This window comes from Mauremys reevesii, linkage group 19 (genome assembly GCF_016161935.1).
Source record: "Mauremys reevesii isolate NIE-2019 linkage group 19, ASM1616193v1, whole genome shotgun sequence".
Lineage (NCBI taxonomy): Eukaryota > Metazoa > Chordata > Testudines > Geoemydidae > Mauremys > Mauremys reevesii.
The window spans coordinates 17,054,189-17,079,537 of NC_052641.1; the positions used below are offsets into that span (position 1 = coordinate 17,054,189).

Genomic DNA, 25,349 nt, shown 5'->3' on the forward strand with positions numbered 1-25,349 from the left:
TTTTACAGATGGGGAATGGGGGCCCAGCCTGTTGCTGACTTACCCCAGAACGTGGGAGAGCTACAAGCAGCTGTCAGGTCCTGACCGTCCTCCTTTGCTCTCCCTGCTGGATTCAGTGGCCGTGGCCTAATGCAATGGTACATCAGTGCTGGAAACCTGGTGTCCAGTCTGTTTGGGTGAGAAGTAGATCGTTCTCTGGCATCAGCCCATCTCTGCTCCCCTCTGAAAGAGCAGACCTGCTAGTAATAGACAAAAGCGTAGGGACTCAAATCCTGTCAGTCGCCTCAGCTCCTCGCTCTTTCCCCAGCAATAAAATGTCACTCACCCACCTGAGCAATCACTAGGCTTTCCCTCCCTGCTCCTCTTTTGGCTGGTGAGAAGCCAAGGGCTTCACAGGAGCAGCACAGGCCTGTCAGGCCAGCACCTGAGGACAAACTGCATCCAGCCTCCTGGCTGTGACATTTGCACATTGGTATTTTATTCCAAAGACTAATTACATTGCTGTGTACATGTCACACCGCTCAGTGTGCTCCTTCATTGAAGTCGTGTTACAAAATACATACATATAATACATCCAGCTTCAGTGATCACATACACACAGGGGCGTGCTGAGCCCACCTGGAAAGACAGGTAAGTTGACCCTGCCCTGCCTTTAATTTCAGCAGTGGGCACGTGTGTTCAGGCACAGAGCAGTACATAAGCTGAGCAGGCAGCTGTACAATGGAGAGGGAAGTGGGGGTGGGGTCAATTTGCGTGCATGTGTGTTCAAATTCACATTCTCCGAGGGAGTTAAGGGGAATATTTCACAGTGACAGTTCACCCTGTAGGATCCTCTGGAGCCAGGGCGCCCCCCAAGACGGTAGCATTTAGGCACTTTCTGCCACAGCGTAGTGTAGGGTAAAGGAGCGCCCTAGGCTCGCAGGCTGGCTGATCTGCAGAGAGTCCTTGCCTGGAGGCGAAGGATCTCTTCCTCCCAGCCAAACAGGGCACCATGGCCCAGGCCTCCCATGGTACAATACTCCTCAGGTAAGGAGGGGACAGGCTGGAGGGGTTCGGTTTGCAGCACAGCCGGGCAGTCACTCATTCAGCCTCCGGCAGAGGAGGTTCAGCTCGTTAAGTGCTGTGCCTGGCAAAGGGACCACAGACAGGTGGTAGCAGGAGCAGCTCAGGTGCAGTAGAAAGCCATGGAGAGAGGAGAGGCTCCTGCTTCAAGGAGGCCATGGCTCCCTTCATATGCAGGAGCAAGGTGGGGGGAGCACCCAGCAGCCCTGAGAGCAGAGAGGTCACTTCCTGGAGCTTAGGCAAATGCAGGTGCATGAACAAAGTGCCCAGGCCAGACCCCAAAGCAGCAAACACTCCAGAGTGACAGGCCCTAGACCCTGCTTGGAGTTACCACCCAGCCCAGAAGCAGCAGCTCAAGACATCCAACGGTCTCTCCTGGCAGGCAGGTCCCGTGAAAGCTCAGCACGCGTTGGAGAGTCATGCTGGGATAAGAGCATTGCTCCCCGCAGCCCCTGCTTTGCTCCCCTCTACATTCCTGGGTCTTAGCTTTTCTCCCGGCACAGCTCGAGTCACAGCACATGGACTTCAGGGGGCAGCTTCCACCAGGGTTCTACAGAGCCGGCTCCTAAGGGCCGGAGCTCCCAGGGGCTAGCGCTGCTACAGGCTCGCTCGGGAAAGGGCCTGTCTGCTCCCAGCACTGGCAGGGCAGGATACACCAGCATTGCTACAATGGGCAGGTGCATATACAGGAAAGGGCTGAGGAGCTCCAGGAACAAAGAGCCCCCCTGGTGAGTGTTTGGTTCAGTGAGTTAAAAACCTCGGCTTTTCCTCTTCCCCTGCTGAAGCAATTCCCAGTGAGTGAGACAGGAACAAACGGGATGTGGGAAAACGCCCCCCCTGCACACAACAGAACGCAGCCATTACAAAGATGGATCCCAGCAACTTTAAAGACGAGCGGGAGGTGGGGAGGGGTTAGTAAAAATGTACAAGTTTGAGGGTCCTATTTACAACCAATAAATATTGAAAAAATCCAGTAAACATCAGGGGTTTGTTTTTACAAAAAGTCTGCTCTCCCCTCCCCCCCATTTCACTGTCAAATGTTTAAAAAAAGTCTTTTTAAAGCCCAAGGTAAGTGGCACTTTCTGGGGGCTGGGTGGATGGAGCCCGGGGCACTTAGCCCCCCACAGCTGCTCCTCTCCCACCCAACCAAAAAGAAAGTCTCTATTTACAGACGTCTGTACAGAAATTGGCTCCTCTCCTCCTGGCTCAGATGGCAGTTCCGCCTGGGTATTTTTTGCCCACGAAGAGACACTGGCATTTGATCTTTGGTGCAGGTTTGAAAGTGTTGGAGCACTGGAGGGACACAGGAGTCCAACCCGGAGGATCCAGAGGATCATAGAAAGAAAAAAACAAAGCAGCCTTGCAGAGCTGAGCCGCCAAAACATCACACCAAGAATGCCCCACTGATGGGATTATAAATCCCGGGGAGCAGCAGCTGCGTGTTTTCCAGTTGAACTCCCCTAGGGGAACAGTCCAGAGGCAAAGTGCAGCTCCCCGGGGAAGGTGGACGATGCAGAATGGTCACACTGCCAGTTTACCCAGAAGAGGAACAAGGGACCTGGAGGTAAAGAGGCTGCAGGTCCCCACTCAGCACAGGAGGTGATAGCTCGGCTCTTTCGCTCCGGTGAGTCCCCTAACTCCCTGCATGTGGCCGCTCCTACGGGAGGTGAAGGGAGCCCTTGGCAAGTCGTCCTCTCCTCCGCTCTAACAGAAGGCACCTAAGGCAGAGAGGCAGGTCCCAGCTCTGGGCAACCTGACGGCCACAGCGGCGTCGCACGTTGGAAGGCGTTAAAAACCCAGAAGAGAGACCGGATCGGAACACGGGCTTCAACCGAGAGGCCGCAGCCACACCCGCGCATTCCGCTCCAGGAGAGCGTCACCCTTCCTCGCGGGTGAGACCTGCTCCCCTCACCCAGCCTGGGTGACGTTAAGACAGACCAGCAGCCGGTCCCAGAGCAGGCTGCCCGCAAAGCCCAGTCAACGAGGGGCACGGCCAGGCCATGGCTAGAAGATGCCCTTGGCAATCTTCAGGCCCTTCTGCTTCATCCTGGGCAAGGTGGAGCTGGAGCCGTGCTTGATCTTCACGCCCTTGGAGAAGCCCCTCTTCTTTAGCACAAAGTCGTAGTTGGCGGCAGAGTTCATGGCGTAGAAGACGTTGGCGTTGTCAGGGATCTTCAGCTCTGCAAGGAGAGTTCGGTTAAGTCACCCACAGGCTCTGCAGAGTGCTGCAGCCTCAGCGTAACGGAGCTGGTGCTCACCTCCCCGACAGACAGGAGAGCAGCCTCACAGCCGCTGGGAGGGATCACAGGGAATCTGGCTCCAGAGCAGCTGGGAGGTGGGGCCCATTTTACAGATGGGGAAAATGAGGCACACAGACTACACGACTTGCCCAAGGCTTGACAAGGAGTCTGTGGTGGAGAGGGAACAGGATCTGGGTCTCCACAGCCCAGGCTGGTACCCTGAGTCCCGGGCCATCCTCTCTTTTAGGACTCTAGGAGAACGTTCTCCCCCAGAAGTGACAGCAGAAGCAGCTCCGGTAGCTCCTCCCTGGGGGGCACCTCCCCTCTAAGGAGTTGTGGATGACTCCAGCTCAGGTTCTGCCTACGCAGCAGCTGGCAGACGTACACAGGCTAGTGTGCTGGAATAGTGTAGCCCCAGCAGGTGGGGCTAGCCACCCGCGTACAGCCCTACTGGAGATCCGAGGTCTGGCCTCATGTCACTAGCCCAAGCCCCGGCTGCTGCTTTCATAGATCCCAAGGCCAGAAGGGACTGTCGTGATCGTCTGATCGGACCTCCTGTTTCTCTCCCTGTTAAAATTTAGGCCTGATTTTAGGGCACTAGCACATGTATGTGTCGCCGAGCTAGGAATTACACCTCCCAGCTGCTGTGTAGACCTACAGCCTAAGCTGCCTGTCTCACACTGGGCTGAGGGACACCAGAAGGCCCTAGGAAGGGGACCACGTCAGACAAAACGTGCGTCAGACCCAAACCGTGAGATTTCACAACCGGTCCATTAGCTGCCCCACCCCAACTCTGCAGGGTCGGGTCCCAGCTGGCCCAGGGAAGCAGCGAACACCGGGACAGCTCGTTCCTCTCAGCGGCTTCTCCAGCGGGGTGGTGCACAGCCAAGGGCTCAGGCCAAGCATCCCAGCTGCAGAAGGACTCTCCCCACCACTGGGTAGTCTCCCTTGGCCAGCAGAGGTGTCTGAACTGTCCAAGGGCCCCTGCTCCCACAGGGAGCTGTGGGGGCACGTTCCATCTCATGGTGGGGGCAGAAGGTTGGGATGACAGCCCCATACCCAAGGGGAGAGGAAGCGAGTGACACTGAGGGACACTGAATGCCAGAGGCAGGGCCCCAGCAGAACCCCGAGGTACCTCTTTCCTCTGAGATGATCTGAACGAGCTCGTAGTCTTCCGGCCGGTCCCCGTCCAGGTTGTGTTTGGCCATAGCCTTGCGAATCACCACAGGGGTCTTATCCTGGCTTGTCACCTGCAAGGGGAGAGTGCTCATCAATCAGGGACAAGGACCCAGAAGTAGCTGCCAGGCCTAAGACGGATCCCATGCCCCCCTGCTTGTTAGTGCAGCAGCAGCAATCCCCTCCGTCCTTCCCGCTGCAAGCTCTGCCAGGAGGATCAGACACCCCCCACAGGAGGCTCTGAGATGGGGCACGCTGCAGGCTCTCCCCAGGACGCGCTAGCCCGGACTAGCCCCCTCCCCCCAGGATGCGCTGCTGGTACCCAGTGCTCACCAGGATGCTTTTGTACATGTTGCCGTTGTCCACAGCCAGGCTGACCCGGATGATGCAGCAGTCGTCGATCTGCTGGTTGTAGAGGGGGAGGGAGAGGGAGGAGTAGCTGGAGATACCCGAGACGGAGCGCTTGTGGGTGCGCGAGGCCGTCACCGGGGTGGAGGAGACCGAGGAGGAGGAGGCACTGCTGGAGCCAGAGCCGATCCCCGACGTGTCCAGGGAAGAGAGCGAGGTGCATTCCCAGAACTGGGGGAAAGGAGGGACAAGCGCCAGGTTCAGCACCTCGATCCAGAGCCAGGAAGGGAGGAGGCGGCTCATGAGAGCTGGGGAAGTTACTGCCACAGCGGTGGGGGCAGGGAATTCCCAATGACAACCCCCACTCGTGCCCTGGACAGGAGGGACGGAAGGAGAGGGGCTTGACCTCCCATCTGCTCCAGGTTAGAACCACCCTTTAGGAGAGCCCCCCCCCCAGCTGTCAGGGCAGAGGCGGGGCTGCAATGGGCGCACCTGGCTCCTGATCGCCTGGGCGTGAGGAGAGCCCAGCGAGCTGCCCCGTACCTTCTTCTCCTGGCAGTCGGGGGACTCGGGGATGAAGCTGATGTTGATCTCCTCCACGTCGGAGCTGCTGGAGCCAGCTGAGGTGACGCTGACCGAGTCGGCCGTGTCCCCGCTGCACAGGTACTGCCCGCACTTGAGCTGGTCGAAGGATTTGGAATGGGAGCTGCCACTGGTGCAGGGCTCAGCGCTCGGCACCTGCCGGCTGCAGGAGAGGGGCGGAGACAGATATGGTCAGAAGGGAACCGTGCAGCTGGGGCACCTGCAGCCTCTGCGCCCCACCCCTGGGACACCTGCCCCACAGCACCCACCCCCCAGGCCCAGCTCCCTCTGCTCTATAAAAAGCGCAAAGATCCCGGGGTCCTGCCTGCACTCGAGCTCGACCAGCTCCCTTGTGTAACCATGAGCCCTTCCCCAGCTCGGTTAATGCCGCTCGCTCTTCACCCCACAGCCCCACTGCTATTCTCACCCTGCCCCACAACCAAGATGCACCCCCAGCTGAAGTGCAGCAACCCCTGCTACCCCAGTCCTGGGGCTCAACATCTGGGCTCATTGCGACCAGGCACCCCCCTAGCATCCGCCCCCCCAGCTCAGCCATCGCCCCTTGTTCCTGGCCCACAGCACCCTTTGCTAGCGTCAGTGCTGCGCCGCCTTTGCGCCAGAGCCGTGCCTGGTTCCTCAGCCAGTTTTCATGAAGATACAGCCTCTCCCCCAGCCAACGTACAATCCGGCGCGCGGCCTTTGCCGAGGCATTGCTTGGGACGAGGCTGGGCCACCTGACTCATTCCCCTTGGAGCCGATCCTGCTGCCCCGAGCTGGGAGGCTGGGGCCCTTCTCAGTCTTGCTGCTGTGGCTGGTTTCACCCGCAGCCCTTGGATCAAGAGCAGGGGGCTGGAGGGAGACATGCCAGCCAGCAGCTACCCAAATACCACCCCACCTCCCACCGCCTGGCCTGGCAGCTAGCTCTGGGCGGCCCAGGGAGACTCACTCGCTCCATCGCTTGATGATGCCTGTGTTTTTCTTTGCCTTCAGCGTGTTGCTGGCCGACTCGGACAGGGGCTCGATCTCACAGGAGAGGCTATAGCTAGGAGAGGGGAAGAGAGCAGAGATTCAGCCAGGTGAGGCTGGGGTCCCCCTCCAGAGCCAGCCATTTAACAGTGCAGGGGAGGGAACGGATTGGAGCAGGTTCCTGACAGCGTCAGGAGTTGGGGTGCAAGGTGGGGTCGTGGTCTAAGGCCTGGGGGTTCAGCCTGCCATCCGAGGAGCGGGGAGGCTCCAGGTGCTTAGATTGCCCCTGTTCTGGGGGAGTCAGTCTGCAGGGTCACCAGCCCTGCACCCTTTCCCAGGGCTGCTCGGGACAGAGCAACAGGCCTAAGATCTCAGCAGCAGATTTTCAGCAGCCTGGATTTGAAGGAGACCGAGGGTCCCTCTCTGGGTCCTGGCAGCAGAGCGGCACAGAGGGACGGTGAGGAGCAGCAGCAGAACAGCCCACGCTCTGGAGGTCTATCCAGAGGAGGAAGGTGCTGGGTCCCTGCAGAGGGACTGGCAGCTAAAGCCCCCGGCTCCGGGCCCAGCTCACCTCTCAGCCTCGCTCAGCCGCTCCACGCTGTGGAACCACTCCACGAAGCCGTCCTCCTGCGTGAAGCTGTAGTTGTTGCAGGCCGACTGGAGCAGCTTGATCTGGGCGATGACTTCAAATTCCTGCCGGGACCCCAGGCAGAGACAGAATGAGGCCCACTCCTACTGGCTCACCAGACCCCCACACGCCCGCCCCATAAGGTAGGGATGTCTGTCTTAGACGGGCACCCCACATGGAATCAGAGCCCTGGGGAACCCCTCAAGCAGCTACTGAAGCCTCAGCGCTACAGACTGCAGAACGAAGGAGCCAAGCCATCCCCAACTGGGCTGCGGCATCCGCAGGACCCCAGCTGCCAGGATACACAAAAGTCAGCCCCTTCCTCCAACCCAGGTGTGCTCATGCTGAAAGCTCGGCTGTACGTGAACAGTTCTCACCTTCCTTCTCTTCTCGAAGTTGATCAGCCCCCCCTGAAAGACAGAAGTCAAAGGTTACAGCGAACCTGCGAGGGACGGTCCCCGCAGCCGCCAATAACCCCTCCCCCGGGAACCAATCCCACCGAGCAAGACGGGCAAGGCCTTGCATCACGCTAGGGGGCTGAACTCGCGCTGCCATGTACCCATGCGTCCGTCCGGGGAGTCTCACCATGCAGGGATCCAGCCCTTTGTTTTCAGCCACAGCCTCCCTCGGCCAGTTCCTGGGAGCTCCAGGGCTCCGTGAGGGAAGCCAGGCAGAGAAGGGGTGGGACGGGGGCAATACTTACATCCAGGAAGTCTTTCATAGCAGTATCCAGCATCACTAGGTCTGTGAGGAAGGTGCCCAGGTAGGGAATGGTGCCCTGCATCACGCCCTGGAAAAGAAGAGAGAGCAGGGGTGAGCCCCGCACTAGTGACAGCTGCAGAGCTCTGAGCGAGCTACCAGCAACAGGCAACCACGCCACTTACCATCTCCCGCTGCTGCTGCTGCCGTTTCTGGGCCCTCTTTGGGTTGATCTCCAGGGTGGCGAATTTGGACGTCCCCTCCTGGATTGGTGGGAAGACAACAACGTAAGTTGGCTTATTGATCTAATGTCCCTCCTAGAGGCCATTGTTGATCGCTGAGATCAGGCCTCCTGGGGAGAGAATTCAGACCGTGCTTTGCAAACCCAGGATAAGTCCCGTTCCCTGCCCCACAGCTCAGACGGTCAGACAGAAATTCAGGTAGGGCAGGGAACACAGGAGCCCCACCCACCTGCTGAGGGGCAAAGGGCTTGTCTACGTGTAGAATTATAGCAACACAGTTCAGCTGCTACAGTTCTACTGGCACAACTCCCCATGCAGACATGCTTTTTTGGGCTTATTTTAAACAAGCAGTGCTGCCTACTGCACAGAGCACTGGACTAGGATGCAAGAGACCTGGTTTTCTGTTCCCAGCTCTCCCACTGGCCTGCTAGGTGACCTTGGGCACAGCCCCTTTGTGCCTCAGTTTCCCCATCTGTACAAGGGGTAATGACACTGACCTCCTTGGTATAGCACTCTGAGAGCTACAGGTGAAAAGCGCTAGATAAAGGGCCGGGTACTATTATTAAACAGCTTCCAGAGCAACATTCACTCAAGTGAAACCAGGCCCTTTTCTACTGGAACAGGAGTGTCCACAAGGGGAGTTAAACTGGTATGGTGAGAATGGTTTAAATTCACACCCTACCTTATACCAGTATAGCATCCCATGTGGACAAGTCCTCTGTCTCGGGGGTGGGAGATCAAAGCTGAGCATTCACACTATAAACAGGAGGAGACTCGTATCGGGTGGGATATGCTGCCCCCCCCCCCCCGCCCACACACACGAATAGCTCAAAGGGATGTTTTGTTCCCTTCTGGATTTTGTGATCTCAGCCCCAGCGATGGGCTGGAATGTCCGAGTCAACGCCCTGCCGGGGAGATGGACATTTCTAGAGCAGCGTTTTACAAGCTTTGAGCCCGAGAAGTGCTGAGCAGTGGGACTCCGGACAGGCCCTTTGTATGGGCAGGGCTGCTAAAATGCAGCCACCCCTGGGGCAGAGCAGCCACCTGGTGCCCAGCGTCCTATACACACACCCCTCTGATGTCGGAATTTGAACCTGTGGCCTCAGCAGCCAGGCAATTCCAGTGCAGAACCATTAGGCCCAGCCCAACGTGGAGCCAGAATGAAAGCACTGGGCAAGACAGTAACAAGCAGGCACTCATACTCTTCTCACACCCATTTCACACTAGTGTAATGCTGCTGCCATCAGCTGGGTTACTCTTGTGCCATGGCGGTGCGAACGAGAGCACAATCAGGCCCACTAGGGAGATTTTCAGATGCAGCGTTGGTTTGGTCACCAAGCCGGCTGCTTCCTTTCGAGGCAGCTAACAGGCGTGGGCGGCTGCAGCAGTGCTGGCTGCACGCACTAGACCAGCCAGCTCACGTGCATGCGTAAGGAGTCAGTCCAGGAGTTCATCTCTCAGCCTGCATCTGGCATGGGCTCACACAGCCAGAGCGCCTTTACCGCTGCTCCAGGGAGATAAGGGGAGGGAATCCCTCTGCAGACACTCCTCTCTCATAGACAAGCCTCTCCCCTACTTATCTGCTGCCCTCACTGGGGATTTCCTTGCTGCCAGAGCTGGGCACAGCCCAAGCCCCTGAACAGAGCCACCCTCAGCAGTCCAGGCTGTCAGCACCAGCCATTCACGATGTGCCGCCTTGCTTTGCCCCTTTCAGGCTTAAAGGGAAACTGTCTCACTGGAAGTCCTGGGCCAGACCCTCAGCTGATGTAGTTCCACTGATTGACGCAGACAGAGGATCTGGCCCATGAAAAAAAACGTGTGTGTGTGTGTGTGTGTGTGTGTGTGTGTGTGTGTGTGTAAAAAAGTCACACTGTGTGTGTAAAAAAGTCACACTGCTTGACAGATACAGCTGGGGAGGAGTCTACAAACCATATGCTCCTTTCCCCCCCCACCTTCATCTTGGGCAGCCCAGTCAGTTTCAAGTCTCTCACTTCCTAACGCTCATGTCCTAGCAAAAGGCTGCCACATCTGAGATGCAACTATTTCAGGGGGAATTCTCATTTGGGTTTTAAAAAAAAAGTCACCCACACTCCCAGGTACATTCCTATTGGGTGTAGAGGGTGCGAAGAGTTTGTCTGTGTGCGCGCACACTTAGTCCATCTCTGTAAGGGGCATGCTCTAGAGATCATGCAAGACCTCTAGCAAACTCATGGCCTGTGCTGCTATAGACGTCACTGCCCATCCCCATTGCTCCACACATCCTCACTGCAGACTCACAGACCCAGCCAGCAGCACTGCAGAATGCAGGAGGGTTAGTGTGGCGGCCGCCTCAGGGGGATGGGTGGGGACAGAAGAGAAGAGATGAGCTTGGAGCACTTTTGGCAGCATCAGGGTAAACTCCCATCCCACCCCCTGTTCAGAAATAAGCCCATGTGAGAGAGAGAGAGAGAGAGAGACTGAGCTCCTGGTACCTTAATGAGAAGTTCCCGGCTCAGCGAGTGGTTGTTCTCATCCGAGAAGATTTCCGACAGCTCGTGGAAAGTGCGGAAGCTCTCCCTGTTCGGGGGCAAAACAAGGAGGCATCAGCACCGGTGTCCCCATGTCCCCATCCCATTTGGGGCTCTCTTCCCCTCTTTTTGTGCAAGCCTACGCCCCCTTCTAGAACCATCTTCATTAAGCCCCATACTGCTGGGAGAGCATGAGTCCATTTCATTCTCCAAATTTCCACTTCCCCGAAACACCGGCTTGTATCCTGCATCCTTTCTTGGGCAATGCGGAAGATTTTCCCAGCATGCCCCGGGAAAATCCCCATTCTTCCCCTTTGGCGTGTGCATTTATGGACATCATTTGCCTGGGAATCTGTGTGAATGAAACGTTCCCTTTCAGGCTGCGCCACGCCCCTGCACTATCACCGGGCCCCGGCTACAGCCTGGGACGCGAGAGACGGCGTTACAGCTTGTGGCGTAGATGGGAACCCCCAGACTATGTGAACGCTCCTGCCGTGCCAATGGGACCCAAGGGGCTGCGCTCACCGTGACACCTCGTCCCAGGTCTTCTTCAGCCTGTGAACCGCGTTACACTGCAGGGCGGAGAGGATGGCTCGGAGAGAGGAGAAATTCTTCAGGATGCGACACTCCTGAGGGGAGACGCCAGGGTTTACCGGTAGTTCGAAAGGTGGCAGCCAGGCAATGGTTTCTGGCTTCCCCCTTTGGCCATGGAGATGTTTAAAGCCAGATCCTCAGCTGGTGTAAATCAGTGCAGCTCCACTGAAGTCAGAGTTATGCTGATTTAGCCCAACTGGGCACCTGGCCCCTTAGCATCTCGAGTCCCCTCTGCACCCTCCCCTCCCTGCAAACCTTCTTCAGGTAGGTCTTAGCTCAGGCTCAGGCCCCCCAAACCGGGGTCTCGCTTCACACGGTCAGGAACGAGCGACTTTAGCTCTCCAGAGCCGCACTGGCCGAGTCTTCATTTTGCAGAATCGAAGTCCAAGGCAGGGGAATGTCAGAGCTGAGCCCCACTTACCCAAACCCAAGGGTGAGGGGGTTCAGTTTGGTCCCCCTCTGCCATACACCGCCTGAGCCATGGGCTCCTTGGCGGGGAATCTAGTTTTCTAGTGGGGGCAGGGTAGGTGGGATATGGAGTTCCTGCTAATAGTTACAATTCTTAGCCCCATTCATAAGGCTTTATAACAGGTAACATTATCCCCACTGTACAGAGGGGGAAACTGAGGCACGGGAAGTTGAGACTTGCCCAGGGTCGCAGAGCAGGGATTAGAACCCACTCCCAAGCCAGTGCCCTATCCACTGGGCTACACTGCTTCATGCTCCCCAAAAGACCCCACTGGGGAACGGCTGGCATCACAGAGGACAGTCCTACCCGAGCCACTTCAATCCACCGCTCCACCACTCTGGCCCTCTGCTGCGGTTTGAGGGAGCGGTCCCCAAGGCACGTTGCGATGACACAGTTGGTGACGCTGTTGAACTGGGAGACGGTGGCACGGATGGTGGGAGCCAGGTGCTCTTTGCCCTTCTTGTCCCGCTGGGACCAGATGCAGCCCAGGCAGTGGTAAGGCACCACTTTCTTAAACAGCTCCTGGAAGAGAGGGTTGGAGACGGGTCTCCTAGGGAACTCTGAGCAGGGAACGGGGAAGCAGGAGAGCGAGAGCATCACAGGCCCAGGCAGCGTGTGCCCGGGCAGGGCCCCCAAGCACATGGGCAGAGCACTCGGTGCCAAGGCAGCAGCCAATACTCACAGCATCCATCAGCGTGAACTGCTCGGCCACCATCTCCTGGGAGAAGGCGAGGAAGTCTGGCTTCTCCTCCCCCAGTCCGTTCTCCTCCACTATCCGGAAGGTGCAGCTGGTCTGGTCCACAGCTGAGAAAGACGGGGAATGAGTAAGGGACAACCCTCCATTCCTCAGTTACACACTTCTCCCCGAATACAGAAATCTCGCAACACAGCCAGACCCTCCCCCAACTCCCCTTCCTACATCCTGATACACAGCTCGCCCTCCCCTCCCCATACACACACACAGACACGCTCACACCCCTAAGACCACCCATCTCATACAGGCCAGGAGGGTGCACAGAGGTGCCTGCAGGAACCCCCACCCGCTGCAAGGAAAGCCAGCATCCTTCCCCAGACTGAATCCCCGCAGGGTCATTTACAACCTGAACTCCTTGTGAGCACGAAGGGGTCCGAGGAGCTCGAGAGGGCAGAGCAGAACGGACTCATTTAAGGGTGGACTCATTCAGCTTTGGTCACGTGGCAGGTTTTTCAGCTTGGAGATCCTCCCGGCCGCTAACCCTCCTCCATTCCACCCACACCCCGCGGACGGCCCTCACACACAGTTCTCCTCACAGGAGTCACTGGGGAAGCCCAGGACACACCACACAGAGCACTAGGGGACACGGGCACGAGGAGGAAGCGCCGCTCACCGTCTGGCTCTGCCTCGCTGTGCTCCTGCTGCTGGAACTGGGCCAGCAGGATCCGCGCTCTCCGCTCCAGGTCCGAGCCGGGGATGTTGTGGCGCACATAGGAGATGAGCTGCTTGAGGCAGGTGAAGTCTGGGGGCTTGCGGAAGTCTTCAGAGTACTGGTCCAGCCAGGCGCCCAGGATGGAGGAGATGGTGCTGGGGAGAAGCAGACGGACAGACTGGCTGTTAAAACTGGGCAAAAAGTGATACCTGTGTGCGCGCCAAAGTGTACGTATGCGTACGTGTCTGACGGCGGAGAGCCCAACAGCCAACATCCCCAAATGTCCTAACAGAGCTGCAAACGCATTTGCAGCTGCTTCACATCATTAACCTGTGGAACTCAGTGCCACAGGATATTACAGCTCAACAAATTGGACTTGACAGGAGAAGACACGTGGCCTAGCAGTTAGAGCAGGAGATGGGCTCGGGAGACCTGGCTTCTATTCCTGGCTTCTTTCCAAGACCCACCCAGCCAGAGTTCCCAGCCTGTGACTGGATCCAAGTCCTGGCCCATCTCAGCCCAGCGTTCTCCATATGTGAATCCTCCTAAACCTAATTCCACAGCACATGCACACAGCCCAGAGTGGATGGTCCTTTGGCACCTGGAGAGGCGCCATCTGTGAAGAGGGAGCAGAGGGGCCAGGCAGACACATTCCCTCCCTGCCCTGGCGCCGAGTGGAGGGCTCACTACAGCAGAGGTACGCTTACTTTTTCAGCTCCAGTCTCTCATCCACAGCGTGTCTGGCGTGGTCCCCATTCACCTGGACGTGCAGTTTGCCATACCTGACATGGGGATAACAATGAGCCAGTCAAACCACACCCTTCTGGGCAGCTGCCTCTCCACAGCGACCCCTGCTGGAGCAGGCAGGTATCCTTCACTCCGGGTCTCTTCCCAGCATATCACCCACCCCCGGCCAAATGAGCCCTACCCCCTGCATGGAGTTTGGGGGCTTACGAGGCATTTCAGCCAGGGCAGGGTCCCAAAGACACCTAGATCCACACACTCCTGCCAGGGGCCTTTCAGGAGCCTGTTGCCAAGCCAGGAGGGGCAGCTAGTACCCACTGTGGACTCTCAGGGCTGCCTTAGGATAGGACTTTGGATTGCAAACTGTGGGGGGCGACAGGACCGGCCCATGTCCCATGCAAACAGGGACAACTACCCTAAGCAACCACGAAAGGTCGCCCTTCCCCACACATACCCTTACAGGCAGTGAGACACTGCATCTGGCAGGCAAGTCACCTGCCTGTTCAAGGAGACCGCTGCCGTTTCAGAGTAGGACAGCACAGCCCACGTCTCTAGGGCACGAGCCTGGTGCCAGGGAAGGGTTAAGTGGCACTGCAGCCCTGGGGATCCCCCGAAGTACCCGCACTGCCTGAGACAGCCTAGAGGGCTGTCACGTCTGGACAGCATTCCCAGAGGTGGTACTTCCGGGAACGCCGTGGGTGGATGTTACAATCCGTGTTCTCAGCCCTACGGCGATGCTCTTAGAGTATTTCAAGGTACAATCAACCACGTGCATTATGGAAGATTGAGGGCCACCTTCTCCTAAAGCAGCAGGCACTGGCCACGCTCAGAACAGGGTCCCGGGGGGACGGACCTGGCTTTACCTACGAATGCTGGGACATGGCACCGAGGCAGCTCTGGGCTTTTCACAGACTCGTTGGACTGGACTGGCCCTTTGAGAGGGACAGCACAGGCCCGAAGAGCAGAGTTCACACACTACCTCCCCCTGCTGTAGTCATCCCATGGCCCGTAAGGCCTCCCCCTGCAGTGCAATGCCTGGACAATCCCGGCAGTACACGTGCTCCCTGGTATGCGCTCCCGCTAACACTGTCCTCATTGTTCCAGCGTCCTGGCAAACGCGCTGCGCTAGGGGCACAATGAAATGCTGCCTACGGAGGGGGAGGGGGCCATACAGCTCCAATTACAGACAACAGCATTAAAAAGGACTCAAGGTTGGGGATGCTAAAGTCTCTGGAGAAGGGAGGAGCAGCTCTCCCAGCCTGGCTCTCCACACACTGCTGGGATGCGCCCTGCTCTTCCAAGCCTGACAGGAGGCGGACCCTGAGCACAGGGGCTGAGGGAAAGGGCTGAGCTGGTAGATCTGGGCTACACGAAGACCTCCACTCTGGGGGGGGGAGAGGGGGAGAAGAGGGAGGAGACAGGATACATGGACTATTCCATCCCTGGGGCTGCAGCATGGCTGAGAAGTACCCCCCACTCCACCCCACCACAGCCCCTGTACTGAGTCTGTGTGAGAGGAGAGGACCCGGCCAGGCGAAGTTTTGAGGCTGGAATGGGGGCAGCTCCCCACTAAGACCAGAGGAGGCCCCTCAAAGGAGCAGCTGGGATGTGGGATGTGAGCCATGCTCAGAGCCAGGCCTGGCACAGAGGAGAGAATTGCATGAATTGCCTGTCTGGAGTGTGTGTGTGTGTGGGGGGGGGCACAGGAGGGACCACAGCATGGACAGGGCACAGACTTCCACCCCCCAGGGGCACCACAGGGAGGGAGGGGCAGCATCACCTGTTGAGCAGCAGGTCTAGCACTTGCTTGGTGGTGGCGAAGGCCCGGTACGTGCACAGGAAGATGGTGACGTAGGTGGAGTCATTGCCCTTGAAGGCTGAGACCAGATACTCCACCAGCTTCTCCAGGGTCCCGGCTTTTATTGTCCGCACCTTACACGTCTCGTAGAGGTTCAAGGCTGACTCGTTCTCGAACTGGAGGTGGGGGATGATTGACAGCGTTAGGCGGAGGACAGAGAGAGGAATACAAGCGCAGAGCTGAGAAAGCCAGGCCCCAAGGGGGACACCCACAATCACCCCCCTATGGTCCCAGGGCCACCTCTCCCTACAGCAGAGGCCCTTCCCCCCAGGACACGTAGTGTGCTAAGCACCGCTTCAGGATGCTATGGGACAGCATCCCAGTGCAGCTCCAATGGTGCAGAGCAGCACTGGAATGGGCGCAGGACAAACGCGGACGTTGTGCTGGCGCTTGCTACGCCACTGATTCCGTCACCAGCGGGTCACTTCCCTGGTGTGGACAGGGACTCTGAGTCCAGTAAAGCCTGAGTAGCTTCCCCAGGAGCTTCTGCAGCATTCGATCAGGCCAGGGCAACGCTCCTGCAATGGGCCTGCTCCTTTAAGCGTGATCGCAAGCATGAGCGCCACGGACAGGGAGAGCACAAGGGGTGGGGATGGGGAACCAAGTCCCTTTGAAAACCAAAAGGCTCAAGAGCTCTGCCCCCTTTCTAGGGGCCTTGCGTCTCCCCCCAGCCTGGGCGCTTGGAAAGCTCCGTGCTAGGAGACCCTGCTCAGCGCACATTCATTTGCAAAAACTGCACTTCTGTGTAGTGACCCATGGGAGGCGCTGCTCACGGAGGGACAGAATCAGAATTGGACTGGCACATGCATCCAGGCAGGTCTGGCTAAAGACTCACCATGACACTCCTGCGGTGTGGGGATTACCCCAACTTCACAGGGGGAGGGAACTGAGGCACAGAGAGGCCAAGTGACACACCCAAGGCTACAGAGGGTGTCAGTGCCAGGATTAGAACTGGGGCATTCCTGGCTCCCAGCCCTATGCCCAGACTGCCCCTCTACTGACAGAACAATCTGTCCCAGTGGGGAGGTGCCCAAGCAGATCCAAGTTGGTGTGCCCTGCCCATTCCCACACCCCTGGTATCTGCTATCCCTGCTCAAGCAGGGAAGGGCTGGCAACCCTGGATCTGCAAAGCAGCAAACACTGGCTCCCTATTGGGCAGGGCCTGGACCTGCCTGGCTCAGCTCAGGAAACAGAAAAAGTTAAGAGAAAATAATAGGAGGGAGAAGGGGAAAATGAGGATCTCCAGCAGGCGCCTCTTCTTTCCACAGCCTTCAGGGCTCCCACATTGACTCTCTGCATGAGACACACCCACCCGCGGGCAGAGGGGAAAACCAGGCCTGGCGCCTTTATGGCTCTGGGATCCTTCTCTCAGCGCTCCCATGCAGGGGTTGCCCAGCCGCTCTGCCACTGGAATGTGATGGAGTTAGACAGCCGGAAACAATACCCAGCACTGCATTCCTGCGGGGCCTGTCTGGTCCCCCGGCCCCATGCCAGCTCCCGGGGAGGGGAGAGGCTTTTCGTTGGCCGTGTCAGGGTTGGTATGAGAAGGACAAAAAGGATGTCGGCTTCCTCCAAGACAGGCTGTTCAGCAGGAGAGGGAGCTGCTCTTAACCCCTTCTTCTCCAGGGAACAAAGCACCAAATCAATGGAGTGCTGAGCTCCCCAACTCCCACGGGTTTCAGTGGGAGATGTGTGCTCAGCCCTTCCCAGGAGATTGGGGCCCTATTCTGCATCCCCCCACCCCAATCCCTTCCTGATGTGCAGGTAACCACATGGCTCCCCCCAGGTCAGGCATCTTTTCCTTCCAACTCTGGCAAGGAGTCGGACAAGGATTTGAACTCTCCCATGCACGCTCAGTCCAGACACAGCACCAGGGGCTGGTGAGATCTTGGTAGGAGACCCCAAAATGGGGGTGCCCAGTTTAATGCCCAAAGCAGGAAGAGGATGAGGCACATGTGAGCATGTTTCATCAAGCTGTTCTGTTGGGGGCAGGGGTCACACCCACCCCAGAGCTGCAGTTGGCAAATCGAAACATCTGTGTCCACGTTGGCTGGGGTGCTTCATCCCTGGCCCTGACTGCGGTATGCCCATAATCCCCAGCCAGCCACCCGCCTGCATGCAGCACAATCAATGCCACAGCGGGTGCAGCGACAGGCCTGGAGAGGGAAAGGATGAATGGATCTACCAGCCGCCGTAGGAAACACTGCCCCAGCACGCTAAGAACTGGGCCTGTGGCTTACACGGCATATGTCCACTTACACCTGCACCCACCCTGCTGGCACCACAACACCCCGAAGACCACCTGTTGCCATGCTTGGAAGGCACAAGGAGAAGCCAAGGGGTGTGTGTGTGGGGGGGCGGGGAATCCATCACAGCTCTAGTCAGAGAGCAAAGGAAGGCTGAGCACAGCTTACCCCGAGCCATCGCTGCCCCTTGTTGGCCGTGTGGTGGAGCTGCACCTTCCGGAGCGATATGCTGTAGATCACGCCGTCTCCCAGCTCTTCTCCGATCTCCTGCGTGGAGCTCTGCGATGGGGAGAGGAAACAGCACCGTTACCTTCATGGCATGGGGGACTTTGCCCCAGGGAATGGCTGGGAGGCCAAGATGGTGATATTTGGATATTTAAATATGCAAATCAGGAGGCATCAGTCCTGGGGAGGGGTTAGGATTTGGGCGGGGGGGGGGGGGGATGAGAAGCAAAGCCTACAGGCACTTCCCTCCTAATGTAAGGAGAGCTCCAGAGTGCTGTACCCGGGGGGAATCCTACATACCTACAGTTAGTATTGGAAGGGGGCTCCTAATGCACCCCAGTGTTCCAACAGCAGCACAAGCACTGGGAGAAACAGCCCAATAAGCTGGGCCCTCAACGCCCCGTCCTGCAAACTGTAGGAGGGCTGAACCCCCAAAACTCACCTCCTCCCCAAAATGCAGGGGGCCAAGGGCCAAAGCCGCAGCCTCGGGCTCTCAGGACACAGCCGCTTCCACTGTCTTTAAGGTGCTCAGCCCCTCAGGCCCAAGGCACCCGACACTGACCAGCGCAAGAACCCCGCCCCTCGCAGCTAACACTTCTGCAGCATTTGGGGCTAGGTCGGCAGCGCTCCCTAGTGGGTTTTACCCTGGGAGCTGGTGCTCCCAGAACGTAGGCCTGTTCCATCCACTCTCCCTTCCCTGCCTGGGCCGCTGCCCACTCCGGCCCCAGAGCACTTCCTAGTCCTTCTGGTAACCACACAGGGGAACACGGAACTCTGCCCTTCACCATGCAATCACAACATACATAACAAACAGTCACAGCGAAACCCATCTGCCTGGGAGCGAGGGACGGCACCTGCGGCCGGGAACCTGCTTGGGAGACAGCATCCAGCAGGGAAACTCGGGCACAGGGAGAGCCTGCAAAGTGGGCTTTGTATGCAGACAGGAGAGCAGAGAAAGCTCTAAACGGGAGAGACTGAATTACCGTCTCCACAGGAGCCACTGCAGTGACGCCACTGCCAGGTTTGTCCCCACCCATTTCTCATGGGCCCATCACCATAGCATCCAGGTACCAATATTTTGCCCCATTCTCGATGGAACTTTCTAGTGACCCTAAAGTGCTTGGCAAATACTAGTGTCAGGGGTTCCACCACCAAACCTAAATGGATATGTGCTGAGATCCCCTTTGTGCAAATGAGGGACCTGGCCTACGTCAGTGCCCCCTCATTTTGAGTGGCTCAGTTCTCGAGTGCCTGACCTGAGGTGCATTACGCCTGATTTTCAGAGGCGCTCAGGACCCACAAGTCCAGCTGAAGTCAACAGGAGCTGCGGGTCCCTGGCACGGCTGAACATCAGGCCTGTGTTCTCTCACTCGGTCACTTGGAAAACGGGGGGCTTAGTGCCTTGCACCTAGGCCATACAGGAGGGCTACAGCTCTGCTGGGAATCAAACCCACTGGCCCAACTGCAAGCCCTTGAGTGCATCCGAAGGCCATTCTGCCCCGCACAGAGGAAGGGTTTGGGGGGGGGGGGGCGGAGTGGCAGCTTGTGCCTGAGTGATCCTGAGGGCTGGCCTGGTCCAGGACACTGGTTAGGGCAGCTCTGATGGTTGCTCTAACTTCTGCCTGCTCCCCCAAGCTCCCCTCCGGCTGGCACGGCAGCGGCAAGGCAGCCTTGAACTGGGCTCTAGGTCTCGAGTCCAATGAGCCAATTTAGCTCCATTACCCACAACAGCTCCACAGCAGCATATGGCCCTGCCTCCCTACGGCTTGCGGAGGCAAAGCTCCCTCTAGGAGGATTTATCAGGATCCTTTTAAAACACTGGGGGATCCCTCCCTCCCCGCCTTTCCCTGCCCAAAATGGCAAAACATGTTGACATACAATAAACCTGCCACTTGTCCTATGGAGAACACACACCTGACACCGATACCTGGCTAAGCCTGTTCGAGGGACAGATTTACCCAGGCTGGGCTTAGAGGAGGCTTGCAGCCAAGTCCCTCCTGAGTACACACAGCACAACAGAGAGAGAGCCAGGCTGGGCACCGCAGAACACGAGTATGAGAACAAGAGGAACTGTGGCTAGTGACAGCCCCCTAGCTCCTATGGGGGTTGTACAATGGGCTCGTCTCAGCCACTGACGTTAATGGAGCCACCCCAAGGGTGGGTCTGGCCCAGTCAGACACCGCACTCTGGTTTATGAACCATAACACACGCCTGCAAAAAGGTGGGAAAGTGGTCCTGAGCGGCCACAGGGACCCCTTGCGCCATCGTTTATCTAACCCGGGCCGGCTGCTCACCTTCCCACGCCTCAGAGGGGAAACACAAAGTTGATGCAATACCGGGGTCGGGCGCACTAAGCAAACAGGCTGGCCCCAGCCAGCTGGGCAGCGACCAGCTCCTGCAGCAGCCTCCGAGGCACTTTTGCCTGGCTCCCAGTTTCCAGCTGAAAAGCTGGGTTACGCAGCCAGCTCCAAGAGCCGGCTGCTGCGGAGACGGAGTCACCTTGTGCTGCTACAGAAACCAATCCAGTGGGGAGAACAGCCTGGTTTCCACAGGAGCAGGATCTAACCCCTGTAAGCTGCTCCCATGCTGGAACCCCAACTTCCTGCTCAGACACAACCAGCTCCCAGCTGGTGGCCACTGGCACTGCAAGGATTTAACCTGGGCATTGGATTGGAGTGGATGCTCCCCGTGAGCGAGCTCTGTATGGGGAAGGGGGAAGTCATGCAAGTGGTGGGTCTGCTGGGTAAGGACCTTTCCAGGATTTCTGCAAAACCTGGAGTTCTCAGCCATAGAAGTCCCTCGGCTTCTCCAGCAGGAAGCATTTCTGTCATAAACCAACCAACCAAGCCACCCTGAACCAATCCCTGCAGGCAGCCATCTCCATCATAGCTACAGGGAACTATTCCCTCCACTCCACCCCCATTGACTTCACAAGGCATTAGCTTCCAAGCTTAGGGCTAGTCTACGCAGAGTGTTACCCGGGAACAGCTATTCCTGAAAGTCTCCACATGTGGTTGTGCTTATTCCGGAATAATTACGTCCACACAGACAAGGCCTTAGATGGGGATCAGTGAAATGGGAACGTGGTTAAGTATGGGCATCTGGAAGAAACACATGCTCCTCTGAAGTCAAGGCATAAGCCTTAGGATAGTGCGAATTATACCATCAAATCCTCACATCCACTTTTAGGCCCAGTCTGCTTAAAAAGAATGCTAAGAAATGCCTTTTAAAAACCACTTCAGCCAGATGGGTTTGTCCCAAATGGTTGATGTTTCCACAAAAAAGACAGACCATGTTCCTGTAATTTACACGCTCAGACATGCAATTTTCCCACTGGAGCAGCCTATTAGTCCATATTCTCTAGGAGTGGTGACTACCAAATGCTTCAGAGGAAGCCAAATCCTGCCCCACAAAAGGACCTATCCAATTGCATAGTGACACACATGGGGTGGGTGGGTTTCCGCTTTGCCTCTCATGCAATCACCATAATCTAACCTGCGGAGCAAATTCTGCTCTCTAATTACACTGGTGTAAAGCTGGTAATCACTCTGGATTTATGTCCTGATCCCAAGAGATGCTGAGTAGCTGTACCTCCCAGCAAAGGTAATGGGGATCTGGAAGTGCTCAGTACCCATCGGGATCAGACCCTTAAACTAGTATAACTAAGAGCAGAACTTGGCTCAACTGCTATAAATTCGTGATCCTTCAAAATTCTGCATCAGGAAGACTGAATTCACCTAATTAAAATATAAACAGTCATATATTGGCAAGTACAAAATTTCCAGTGTTTAATCCATGAATCACTTGCAGAGTTGCCGTGCAGCTGAAAGGGAAAGCAATGTTACGACTCAGCAATCAATCCCACTCACGAGTTCCGTATCACATGCAGATGGAATGCCCTGCGTTGTCACATATATGTGCAAACTCCATTTCCTTCCTACTTTGAGTCTGCCTGATTCAGTTATTTTTTCCCCCCGATGACTTTTGCGATACCCATCGGATATCCGTTGACTTTGTGCGTGATTTGTGAAGAGGGTATAGGACAGGCACGCACTGAGGGCCTGGGCGGGTTGCTAGGATAGGACTATCAAATATTAAGTCTTTATTCTTGGCATCAGCTTCCTCTTTCCTCCCCATTTTTTCCTGCTGATTGTGCGTTCTGCACATGTTGGTCAGAAACTAAGGAAGCAAAACAAAGCAGAAACACAGAGGCAGCTAAGGCCCAAATGAACATCTGCACTAGTATTTCCCAGTGCATTTCCCCCCTACTCTGCAATTTAGCAGAAACAGAACAGGAAGTTGGACTGGGAGTGAGGTGAGATCTAGCAGTCTGACTGTGGTACTGAGCACCAGGACCTCTGGCGTTCTAATCCCAGCTCTCACACCAACCCCCTCTGTGACTTCCGGCAAGTCATTTGCAGCCGAGTTTACCCCAAGTAACTCCGTTTTTATGACACCATGGGCCTGAGCTCTGCAACTCCCACTGACCTCAGCTGGAGCAGTGAGGGCTCAGCACCCCTGAAAATACAGCCCAAAGTTGCACAAGTTAAGAAAGCAAAGGCGGCACCTCTCAGAAACCAGTGCTCACTTCTGAAGTGCTTGGCTGTTGGCCTCAGCCTATCTAGTTCAGCGTATAATCCTGTCCTCCTCTGATGGCTACATTTCCAAAGGACCTCCGATTTCAAGGCATATGAAAAAACCCGCATTTGCTTAATTAGGTGGGTGTTGAATGTACAGTTATGCACAAACTGCAGACCTTTTGAAAAGGCATCTGTAAGTTTCCTCTGCAGTTTCACCACAAGGAACATAAAAGCAGAAATTCACCTCAGATGGCTTGGCTGGACTATTGGAAAAAAGTGGGAGCATTTTTAAAAAAATTGTTCAAAATGCTAGAAGCAGTGTGGCTTAGTGATAGAGCCATTAGAGTCAAAGAGAGGCCGCCCTCAAGCTCAGCTCCACATGTAGGTTACGTAAGAGCTAAAAACAAAAAACGTGATTTCCAAAAAAATTGTAAAATTCCAATGGAAACAGTTGTTTATAAACAGACCTTCCCCTGCAGCGTTTGCAACCCACAGAAGGAAGCAGTGAGAACCACACAATGAAACCAGCCAAGAAGCAAAAGCGAAATTGACTTTGTCAAGTCTCATTGGCCAACCTGGAGAACGATGCAAAAACCAAACCGAGCGCCTCCTAAACAAGTTTGAGTTTTTTTTAAAAATGTCTTTGAGATGAGTCAATAAGGTGAAGGAGGAGGAGGGAAGTGTGTGACTTGATTTAAGTGTGGGCATGACAAAGCCACTGCAGGTGAGATACAAACAATTAACATACAATTACCAAGACCTCAGAGTTAACTCCTGCCCATTAGTTCACACTTAGCCCTCAGTAAACACAGGTAATGAACGGTTATTGAAAAGGTGTCAGCCTGCAGTATGGGTGAGAGAGACAGAGGTGCTTAGAGAAGCTGTTTTTACACTGCAGGCATCCTGGACAGCATCTGGATTAAATAAGATGACTCTGCTTCTCTAACACCTTCCAGCTGAGGAACTCAAATGCTTTAAAGCCTATTACTGTTTATTATGTGAGCCTAAGTGAATGATATCCTGCATCCTTCCCCAAGAGATCCCATCACTCTGTTTACACAGATAGGAAAAAATAAGACAGTGGAGCTCTTACTACCTCAGGGTAGATCTGGACCCACAATTCTCAATAAATGCTGCTACTCCAGCGGCAGTAGAGGTGGAGGCTGCCATATAGGCCAAGACTCAAGTGTGTTTTACCCTCATCTCATCTAACGCTGTCTACAATCCACCTTCCACCACTGGCTCTGCACCTGCTGAGAATTAACAGTCCGAGAATGCTAGTGTAGACAAGATTAAGGACCTGGTTCAAAGCCCATTGAAGTCAATGGGAGTCTTTGCATGGAATTCAATGGACTTTGGATCAAAATGTAGGTGACTTTTTCCAAGGTCAGTGAACGTAAGATTTCCGGTGCCCCATTCTAGACGGTGCTCGCTCATTGATAACTTGGGAGGAGTCCTTCGGAGAAAGCCAGGAAGCTTCCTCTAGAAATCTGTTCCCCCTATGCCCATTTCCCCCAGGGTTCACACAAGCCCTGAGTTAGGTTTCACTCATTCACTGAAGCAGAAGCCTGGGTTCACCAGACTGAACTGCAGTTACTTCTGAACCTATTGCATAAGCCACAACATGTAGCCCTGTTTGAAAGGAAACCAAAAAAAACAAAAAACCCCTCTCTAGCGAGAGGAAAACAGCTTCATTTCTGTGAATCGGACACAAAAGCAGAAGCTCCGCCTTGTTCTGCTTGTCTAAAATAAGAATCAGCAACGCAAGAGGTTTCCTTAGGGGGGTTTCCATGCAATGCCAGAGAGCAGCAATACAAGCAGCAGAGTTTCGTTTTCCCCACCTCTTGGGATTGTCCTCCCCTCACCATCCACACACAGGGATCTACGCCATTTCCTTTCAAGTGCAATGCTCAGGAAGAGGTCGAGAGAGACCATCCTACTCTGATTATTGAGCCAACCCCATCCCCATAGTATCCAAGGGCCAAGGACACAGGAAAGATGCCCTGGTCTAGGTTACCAACATACCAGGTCTAGGTTACTGCTAGCATGGGCCTTGGTTGACAAACCACTTAAGGTGCCAGGAATGTCGGACCCCCATCTGAAGTACCAGTAGGGCACCACTTGCCCCTGGGGCAGCATGTAGGGCCAGCCTTTTTGAGTAACCACAAGACATGAAGACCTCATGGATACCTACTGAGCTAGAACTTTACCCGCCAGGCCCTGCTGTTGTCTATTCTCTGGAGGTGGGGTTTCACTATGCAGAGAGATGGGGCCTTCACAGACACGGAGGCAGAGGTGCTTTAAATCAGTCCCCTCTTTCAATCATTACATCTTTGTTAACACAACGGGGGAAGGCGCTTTGGAGAGACCCAGCGACACTGAGCTGATGGTCACTGGAGCCAAGATGGAGCAGTCCTTTGGAAGCTGAATCTGCCCTGGGTGGTGGGAGCAGATGGGGAGAACAGCAACAGGCTCCACCCAGCAAGATGCGGACCACACCCGGAGTGGTGTGAAGTGCTTGCATTCACTTCCTCTGAAGTCCAGTGGGAACTGCGGGTGCCCCACCACTGCCAAGAGGACGCACGCCGCAATACAGGGCGCATACACACTTCCACAACTCCCTTCATCCCCAGTTCTCAAAGCACAAATGTTGAACAGCACCTCACAAGCCCACTGAGAGGAAGGCAGGCATGACTGCCCCCATTCTACAGATAGGGAAACTGAGGCTCAGAAAAGCAAAGCAGTTGTGAAAGGAACCCAAAGATCCTGACTCCCAG

The 25,349-nt window shown here is 55.9% G+C and overlaps 1 protein-coding gene across 6 annotated transcripts in view; it reads right to left on the reverse strand.

Annotated features, from left to right (window-relative positions):
• Positions 1 to 456: 456 nt before the first annotated feature.
• The window catches only part of RALGDS (ral guanine nucleotide dissociation stimulator), a 102,440-nt gene continuing 77,547 nt past the window's right edge, over positions 457 to 25,349 (reverse strand). For 4 of the 6 annotated variants that reach the window (XM_039506597.1, XM_039506596.1, XM_039506593.1 and 1 more), the window contains 17 exons: positions 17,936 to 18,046; positions 15,444 to 15,637; positions 13,627 to 13,701; positions 12,881 to 13,074; positions 12,196 to 12,317; positions 11,820 to 12,035; positions 10,976 to 11,079; positions 10,415 to 10,499; positions 7,887 to 7,964; positions 7,706 to 7,792; positions 7,380 to 7,412; positions 6,946 to 7,067; positions 6,355 to 6,450; positions 5,319 to 5,571; positions 4,812 to 5,057; positions 4,438 to 4,552; positions 457 to 3,242 (listed from right to left, as the gene is read on the reverse strand). In XM_039506597.1, coding sequence (XP_039362531.1) covers positions 3,067 to 3,242; positions 4,438 to 4,552; positions 4,812 to 5,057; positions 5,319 to 5,571; positions 6,355 to 6,450; positions 6,946 to 7,067; positions 7,380 to 7,412; positions 7,706 to 7,792; positions 7,887 to 7,964; positions 10,415 to 10,499; positions 10,976 to 11,079; positions 11,820 to 12,035; positions 12,196 to 12,317; positions 12,881 to 13,074; positions 13,627 to 13,701; positions 15,444 to 15,637; positions 17,936 to 18,046 — 2,307 coding nt within the window. In that variant the 3' untranslated portion in view covers positions 457 to 3,066. The remainder of the gene's footprint in view (positions 3,243 to 4,437; positions 4,553 to 4,811; positions 5,058 to 5,318; positions 5,572 to 6,354; positions 6,451 to 6,945; positions 7,068 to 7,379; positions 7,413 to 7,705; positions 7,793 to 7,886; positions 7,965 to 10,414; positions 10,500 to 10,975; positions 11,080 to 11,819; positions 12,036 to 12,195; positions 12,318 to 12,880; positions 13,075 to 13,626; positions 13,702 to 15,443; positions 15,638 to 17,935; positions 18,047 to 25,349) is intronic. The other 2 variants (XM_039506594.1, XM_039506598.1) reach the window with 1 other exon arrangement.